This window comes from Trypanosoma rangeli (genome assembly GCF_003719475.1).
Source record: "Trypanosoma rangeli strain AM80 chromosome Unknown Tra_15.4_contig_00157, whole genome shotgun sequence".
NCBI lineage: Eukaryota > Euglenozoa > Kinetoplastea > Trypanosomatida > Trypanosomatidae > Trypanosoma > Trypanosoma rangeli.
This window is the reverse complement of record NW_021705899.1, coordinates 8838-16408: the sequence shown is the minus strand read 5'-3', so window position 1 is coordinate 16408 and position 7571 is coordinate 8838. Positions and strand designations below refer to the sequence as shown.

At 55.8% G+C, this 7571-nt stretch overlaps 5 protein-coding genes across 5 annotated transcripts in view, besides 7 other annotated features; all 5 read right to left on the bottom strand.

Annotated features, from left to right (window-relative positions):
- Positions 1-29: a microsatellite.
- A 191-nt stretch (positions 30-220) lies between these two features.
- Positions 221-261: a sequence feature (A-rich).
- Positions 262-264: 3 nt separating this feature from the next.
- Positions 265-294: a microsatellite.
- A 35-nt stretch (positions 295-329) lies between these two features.
- On the bottom strand, positions 330-2555 carry TraAM80_05045 (uncharacterized protein; the record flags this gene model as incomplete). The annotated part of the gene is made up of 1 exon (XM_029381940.1): positions 330-2555. One exon carries the CDS (start codon positions 2553-2555, stop codon positions 330-332), a length of 2226 nt encoding a protein of 741 aa, XP_029238255.1.
- A 516-nt stretch (positions 2556-3071) lies between these two features.
- Positions 3072-3095: a microsatellite.
- Positions 3096-3130: a microsatellite.
- A 252-nt stretch (positions 3131-3382) lies between these two features.
- Positions 3383-5239, bottom strand: TraAM80_05044 (uncharacterized protein; the record flags this gene model as incomplete). The annotated part of the gene is made up of 1 exon (XM_029381939.1): positions 3383-5239. One exon carries the CDS (start codon positions 5237-5239, stop codon positions 3383-3385), a length of 1857 nt encoding a protein of 618 aa, XP_029238254.1.
- Positions 5240-5472: 233 nt separating this feature from the next.
- Positions 5473-5491: a microsatellite.
- Positions 5492-5810: 319 nt separating this feature from the next.
- On the bottom strand, positions 5811-6833 carry TraAM80_05043 (uncharacterized protein; the record flags this gene model as incomplete). The annotated part of the gene is made up of 1 exon (XM_029381938.1): positions 5811-6833. One exon carries the CDS (start codon positions 6831-6833, stop codon positions 5811-5813), a length of 1023 nt encoding a protein of 340 aa, XP_029238253.1.
- A 66-nt stretch (positions 6834-6899) lies between these two features.
- Positions 6900-6929: a microsatellite.
- A 142-nt stretch (positions 6930-7071) lies between these two features.
- On the bottom strand, positions 7072-7467 carry TraAM80_05042 (ribosomal protein L19-like protein; the record flags this gene model as incomplete). The annotated part of the gene is made up of 1 exon (XM_029381937.1): positions 7072-7467. The coding sequence occupies one exon, from the start codon at positions 7465-7467 to the stop codon at positions 7072-7074; it is 396 nt and encodes a 131-aa protein (XP_029238252.1).
- Positions 7468-7505: 38 nt separating this feature from the next.
- Positions 7506-7571, bottom strand: part of TraAM80_05041 (60S ribosomal protein L19) — a gene marked incomplete at both ends in the record, with an annotated part of 546 nt that continues 480 nt past the window's right edge. The window contains one exon of the mRNA XM_029381936.1: positions 7506-7571. This exon is cut by the window's right edge and continues 480 nt beyond it. Within this exon, the coding sequence (XP_029238251.1) occupies positions 7506-7571 (66 nt within the window).

Sequence of the window (7571 nt, the reverse complement as noted above, 5' to 3'; positions counted from 1 at the left end):
TATATATATATATATATATATATATATATTACTGGACTCTTTTTTTGTTTTGGTTTGAGGGTTTGAGTTGGCTTTTTGTTTCATTTTTCCGTTGTACCGCTTCTGCCCCCCATGCGCGGGGGCGATCGAGGTAATGGCTATTATACATGGGGCGACCATGCCGGTTGCCCGCCGCACATGAACTCTGTGCAAACTGGCGCTCGGCACAAACGTCACCGTGTTTTTGTTTGTATTTTTGTTTCCGTTTTTTTTTCTTTTTTTGTCTGTGTGTGTGTGTGTGTGTGTGTGTGTGTGAGATTCGTGATGTCGCGGTGTGGGTTGTGGTGGTGCTACTCGGTGCCGTGGATGCTGCTAGTAGCAATCATGCGTGGGATATCGCCCTCGGAGGAGGAGGCACTTGTCACCATCATTTGCAGCACCTCCTCCGGCATGAGCACCGAATCCTTTGACATGTCCAGAACGGAGGAAACGTAGTAGCTGGGCCGCCCCACCGCCCGGGCCCCGCTGGCATCCATGGACTCCTTGCCTGACACCCACATCGCATCAAAGAGTCGGTGGGTCTTGCTGCCATCCGTCAGTGCCAACAACTCACCGCCCATTTCCTGCCGGCTTGTATCGACCAAAAGGGAAGGTCGCCCCGTAGAGCTGTCATGCACGCATTGCTCCACTCTCCCACGTTGTTGCCGCTGGCTATCCTGAGGTTCAGCCAAGAGAATGTACTTTACTTGCTCATAGGTAGGCCCCACCGTTGGCATGGACCCCTTGGACGCACGACGGGGTTGAAGATTCTCATTGCCAGCTTCGTCGGGAGCCCTTCCCGCTGGCCTTGAGACGACGCCGCCTCGCACTGGAGCCTTCCCCAGCGGAGGAAGAACTTTTTGAGGTACCTGTGGATCCGCAACTGAATCTCTGAAACCTGAGCTTGCCTTGCTGGGTGGAGCAGCCTTTCCCGAGGCCACTCGCCGATCCTTTGGGACGTTTCCGTTACGTGCCCTCCTCGGCTGGGAGCTAGATGGTGTCTGCTGGTAGTTCTTCGACGCCGCCTGCTGATACTCAGACGGTGCCTCTTCATGGATGGGTGGAGTCGACTTGTAGCTGGGTGAAGGCTGCTGATACGCGGATCGGTCTTCCTGATAGTCGGCTGTGGCCTGCTGGTGAGCAAACGGAGGTTGTCGTTCGCGTGGCGGTGTCCGCTTGAAATTTGGGTCTGATTGGGTTTGGGAGGTGAACGCAGGCTTCTGGGTGGGGCTCCCCTTCCGCTGCTTTGCAGGGGACCTTTTCACAGATGCAGCGGCGCGAGGGTTGGAGGTCATCCCCGGGAATGTGTCGGTTCCCACGACGTGGCCGTCCTTTGGCGTCTCCGGCTCCATCGCGTTGTAGTTGGGCGGCAGGGAGTACAGGAGCGGGTGTGGGTTGCCGTAGAGCTGGCCAGCCCGCAGAAGGGTTCCGCTTAGCATCATCCCGCGTAACACACTTGGCATTTTTTTTCTCCTTTTGCACCGAAACGCTACATCCACGGCGTCTGGGTACGGTCTGGGATCCAGGCGTTCCGTCAACTTTGCCCCGTGCGTGGCCTCGCCACAGAAGGTAATGGTGAGGTCACGGTGAAACTTTTCCTTGGCCCGGCGCCTTGATTTGCCAACACACTGCCGCAGATATCGCTCCATATCGTCCTCTTCGTCGCGAGGGTCAACCGGTCGCGGTGGAACAGTAAGCATCGTGTGGTGTTGTTTGTAGACCCCGTAAGAGCGTAGGACGTCCCGCACCGTGCGGTACGTCTCTGTAACGCTTTTGGTCATCGGGTGGTCGCTGCCCAGCAGCTCCTGCGTTGCTCGCATCGCATTTTGAAACAGCACCGCTGCGTTGCTATGCTCGGAGGGGTCCTTCGTGTACCTCGCCGTGTTGATTTGCGCAACTGCCAGGTTGTGCCAGGCGGCACCCCAAAGCGCCTTGTTGTCCGACTTGGCGACTGCAATCCCGGTGCCTTGCAGCGAGCGGTTCCCAGTGTCAGGCACCGGCAGCGTTGGCGCATGGCCGTTTTTCTCCTGCAGTTTTAACGTGCGCAGCATGTCAATGGTCTCCATCGCGGCGGCGGTCGCCTTATCATACATTCCCAGAGCGTTGTACGCAGCACAAGTATTCAGCGCAACGGATGGTGAGGCCGAACCCCACTTCTCCTCCAACTGCCGCGCGGCCTCAAAGTGGCTAAGTGCCTGGCGGTGCTGCCCACGGTGACACTCCACAACGCCGAGGTTATTGAGTGTGGTGGAGCGCAGTGTGTCCATGATCTGCGTGTCGCTGCCCGGCGACGAGAGGTTGTGCAGCTTCATGTATGCATCGCTAAGAATCGTCGAGGCCTCCTCCAGCGCCTCTGCGTTACACCGCTGCATTGCAAGCGTGTTCATCGCCAGCACCTCGTGCAGGAGCTCGTCCTCGCTCTGATGCATCGCCTGCTCCTCACTTATCGTCTCTGAGGTCGCGACATCGCGACGCACATCATCCTCAGCGGCGTTGCCGCCCATGCGGTACTCAGCCATCGACGCTGCGTCCTGCATGCTTCTTTGGTGTGCCCTCCCCCTGCTTTCAGTCTGCCCCCACCCCCCTGTCTGTTGTGAGCCTTTGCAGGACGCTTTACTGCAGTCTCGCTATGCGAACCGTGCGCCTGCGCGTTTACAAGTGCCGCTGCTGCTGACACCACTACAAACACTACGGCTGCTACCACTCCTACCAGCGCCACCGCCACGGCCAATAATGCCCCGCTGCTGCTTCTGCTTCTTCTTCACGGAAAGTGAGTGGAAGAGAAAGAGACAGTCAGCAAAAGGAGGCGGGCAGGCAGCTACCCAGCGATGCACACAGGCAACAAGGAAAAAGTGGAGAGTGGCGGGGCGTTAGGGAGAAACAAACAACGGGCCGGAAATGCGGCACACCGCTGCGCACCTCTACGCATCCCCCCGCGTACCCATCGTTGCGTGTCTCCACAGTGATACACGCTCTCACCACAATAAAGAGTTGTAGGTCAACAGGAGATAATAAAACAGCACCCTTCCCTTTCTATCGTTCTCTCTCTTCCTCACACACTCACACATACAAACAGGAAACAAAGAAAAAAAAAGTAAACAAGAACAAAAAATGAACGGTTAAAGCAACAGACGCTGAAGGGCAAAACTCATAAAAGGATGGTTTAACACCCCCAGTCACTTCCGCCACACCGCAATGTACTCCTATTCGCCTCTAACAAATAAGCCAATCTAACTGAGCCGCACACATATCCACCGCAGACCCCTCGCATCCACCACAACAACACACACCCGTACATACCCCAGCAACAGCAACAATAACAATACGTGTGTATATGTATTTAATGCGCATGTATTGAGAGAATTTACATCGCTGAATAACGTGGACTCACATAACGTTGTCGCCTGCGCCGTGGCGACACGGAAGCAGATTGGTCGTGCCACTCTGATTGGTTGCTGCCCTCATTATTCATGCTACTGTTAGAATGCACTCTGTCTCGCAAAGCGTCAACCTTCTGCTGCATCATTGTCAGGCGCGACATCTTTGAACGGCGTTCCCGGTCGACGCGAAGAGTTTGTGTTTCCCGGCGGGCCACACACGAGGCAAGCTCCAGCTCCGCCTCCAGTTTTTCCTTCTTCCGGATGATGGTGCTCATCTCGAGGGCGTGTGCAAAGTACGCCTGAGCCCAGACAAGATCCTCGGCGTACTTGCCGAGCACACCCACCACCTCCTGGCACTTGCTGGTGTAGAGCTTCTCCTCCTTTTCCAGCTGTGTGAGCTCCTGGCGATGCATATTCGTCTCGTTCTCCAGCGTGGAAATCTCAATGCGCATCTCACTGATTTTGTGGTCGCTGTAGAAGTCTCCTTGCGCCAGCTGCTGGTCGAGCGCCGCAATTGTCTCGTCTAGCCGTTTCACCGTCTCTAACTGCGACGTCGTCACAGCGTGGGTGGCCCGTGTTTGCTCCAGTTGTGCCGCACACTCCTGCTGCTCCTCCTTTATGCGTGTCCGCAGGTCCGCCCTCTGCGCCTCCACCTCGCGCGCAACCTCTTGACGGACGGCCTCCGTCTCCTCGAGTAGCTTGTCGAAGGTACCGTCAACGTCGCTGACGTGCTCCGCCAGCCACTTGGCGGCGGCACGGTAAAAATCATAAACGCCACGGGAGTGCTGTTCCGAGAGAATGCGTTCCCGCTGCATACGAAGCTCCTCAAGCTTTTCCGCTGTCTCCAAAAACCACTTAGGGGTGTTGATGTGCACAAGCATCAGGACTTGGTGGATGCGGCTAAGTGACTCCGCAAACCGCAGGGCGTCGCATGCGGCCACATGCAAATTCTGTCTACCACTGATGGTTGTGATAGACATGAGAGTCACGTAACCCACAAGAGCGGATTCAAGCAACGTCGTCAACTTTGTTTGCTTAAAACCAGGATCTCCGGCGTTTGAGAGACCGGCCACACGGCGCACCGTCTCCACAAGATGACAAATTTCACTGCAGTGGGGTGGGCGAAACGCGGCCACATCCACAAACGTTAGCGTGGCCATGGAACGCCGCCCAAAGGTATCTACCGGCGTGTAGACCTGAAACTGCACGATGCAGGAGGTATCCATGTGCTTCTTCGTCGGTATCTGAACAGCGCTGGGAGCAGAAGCCAGAAGGCGCATTTGTGGCAACGCTGTGGCCCCCAACGGCGGTGGAAATTCCACCACTGGCACCGGATCGCCACTAACCGTCTCCAGCAACTGAGATCCACGTGCAATAAAGGCTGAATGCGTTACGGTCGAGCGAGGCCCTCCAACTTCGTCCCCGTCTGCCGTACCCGCCACACGCCGCAGCAACTCCTCTGCGGTGAGCTCTATGATTCCCTTCTCGCTATGGTGCGGGCTGCCGTACAGGGTTTGACTGCGGCCACTTTCACAGGGGGCGCTCACTAAGAAGAGGTAGCTCTGTCCTGCCAAACAGTTTGACACACACGGCGCAATAACCTCCTGGTAGAAAATATCCGTTGGAGTGGCCCTGTGCACACGAGTGACATTAAACGGCTCGGACCACGTATCTGTTTGTGCGTTCTTGAGGCGCAAGGAGGTGTAGCTAGAGGATGTTGATGTGTACTCAAGGTGAGACATGAGACGAACATGGCTTTCAACGCTTTTCAAAATGTTCTTTACGACAGGCCGCCGCGGAAACGCAGGGGTCGGGCTCGGTGTCCTGCTGAGCTGGTCCATGTTTTGCATCTGCACTCTCCTCCGCTTACTTTGCAACGGTATGCGTGCGGGCTCAACGAAAGGACAGAATGAGCCCGGGCAATAGGCACGGTGAGAAGCAAAGAAGGAAATAATTAAAAAAAAGAGGATGAGGGCGACACACACGCGACAGCTCGCCAAGAGGAGGCAATGAAACAAAAAAAGAAACGAGAGAATAGGAACGGGGTACCTAATAAAACGCGCAGCTTTGCCAGACCACCACCACCGCCACCATCTTCGCGTGACAGGCAGCATCTAAGAAAACGCGTTGACAAATCCCCCAAAAAGACGCGTGCGACTACTTTGTCGTCTCTGTAGCGGCCTTCACACAACTACGGTACAGGGTCTCCCTGAGGAGAGGACGAAAAGTTGGCAGCGAGAAAGAAAAAGAAAGTACACATTCTCCTAACCATGCGTCGGCCCCCACGTCGCCAATAGGTTTTACCTCTGCCACCACCAACCGGGGTGTCTGGTACACGAAGCACACATACACTAAATAATTTTAAAAAACATACCTCTTCAAAAACAGAGGTTGCTGCTCCCATGCTACCGTTTAAGGCATCCACCCCAGCCTTACCGACGCAGGACGCTGTTGCTTGGAGACATGGCTCGCCCCCGTCGCCTTCATCGACAAGGATGAGCTCAAGCTACGTCGCTGTCTCCGCCGCACGAATAATTCGTCCAGCAAATGATCGGCGCCCGTGTCGCTACTTCCTCTCGACCCAACTCTTATGTTCATTCCTGCGCTGCGCAATTTCCGTCTTTCCCCGCCTGCTTTCCTTGAATGACCTCCACTGTGCAACCACTCCTTTTTATTTGACCGTCTGCCAATGGGTGTGTGTCGCGACGCCACAGCTTGACTTGAAAAGGGAAGCTCACGCAGCGGTGTGGCGTAACTGCGACGGGAAAGGCGACCACAAGAACTGTCAGGCGTCCGCCGGTTTCCAACGCTGCTGCTGGGTGTATGGAGCGTGGCCGCGCTGGCCGCCTGACGACCAGAAGTGGTGGCGCCCACAGTCAGTGTAGGGCGGTTCAACCCTGTTGTCCTGCTGATGGAAGTTTGTCGGCCCCGTATTACTTGCGGCACGAGCAACTTATCGGCTGCGGTCGGCGTTAATTGGGCACCACTGCCACCACCTTCGGGGACCCCCAGCTGCATCAGACGGTACTCGATATATGCGCTGTGTTCACGCAGTTGCCGTTTATACCACTCCTCCATGAGCAGCAGCCGCTCTGCCATTTCAATGGCCTTCAAACGCAGCCCCTGCACGTCCTGAAGCTGCAGGATGTTCCCACCCAAAACATAACTAAGTTCCTCCGCGCGTCGAGGCAAGTCCAGGGCGGAGCCACCGTCCTCCAATTTGGTAACTGCGCCAGAACGCCACGAGTGAGGAGACGAGCCATCACGGGTAAGTCGAGGCACGCCCTTGACAGTGTGGCGGGCACGCAGAGGGGTTGAAGACCGCCCGTCCTGCGGCGTCCGCACAGCATCCCCTTGGCCTCTCCCAGGATAATTCTTATCCTTGGCTTTTCCACCTCCGTCAAGAAAAGTATTCATGTTAAGCTTCGGAATCATACGCGAGTGTCTTCTTTGATGCCAGCCTCCCACAGTGGTGATACAAATTACTGAACCGTTCAGCACAAAAAAAAGGAGAAAAAAAAACAAAAAAAATGGGCCAACCGCACACAAACAAAAGAAACAAACTCCCAACCACAAGAACCAACACACGAACATAATCGCAACGAGACAAAACACAATAACATAAATTAAGAGCTATAAAAACAAAAAGTAAAAAAAATCAATGAGCATCCTTTCACTTCTTTCGAGCGGCAGCAGCCTTGGCAGGAGCAGCAGCCTTGGCAGGAACAGGAGCAGCAGCCTTGGCAGGAGCAGCAACCTTGGCAGGAGCAGCAACCTTAGCAGGAGCAGCAGCCTTGGCAGGAACAGCAGCAGCAGCAGCGGCGGCGGCCTTCATGGGTTTCTTGCCAGCAGGTGCAGCGGTCCTCTTCGCGGCGGCGTTCTGCTTGGCGGCCGCGGCAGCAGCAGCGTCCTCGCGGCGCGCACGTTGACGGTCCTTCTCGCGCTTGCGCAGCTCCTGCTTGCGAGCCTTGTGACGGTGCTGCTCATCCTTCAGGCGCTTCGCCGCAAGTTGCTCGGCCAACTGCCGCTCCTTCTTCTTCTCGTTCTTCACCTTGTGGATGTGCTCCATGAGGTTGCGCTTGTTGCGGAACACGTTACCCTTCGCCTTCACGTACAGCTCGCGGTAAATGTGGCGGTCAATTTCTTCTCCTCGCGGTACTTGCGCAGCAGGCG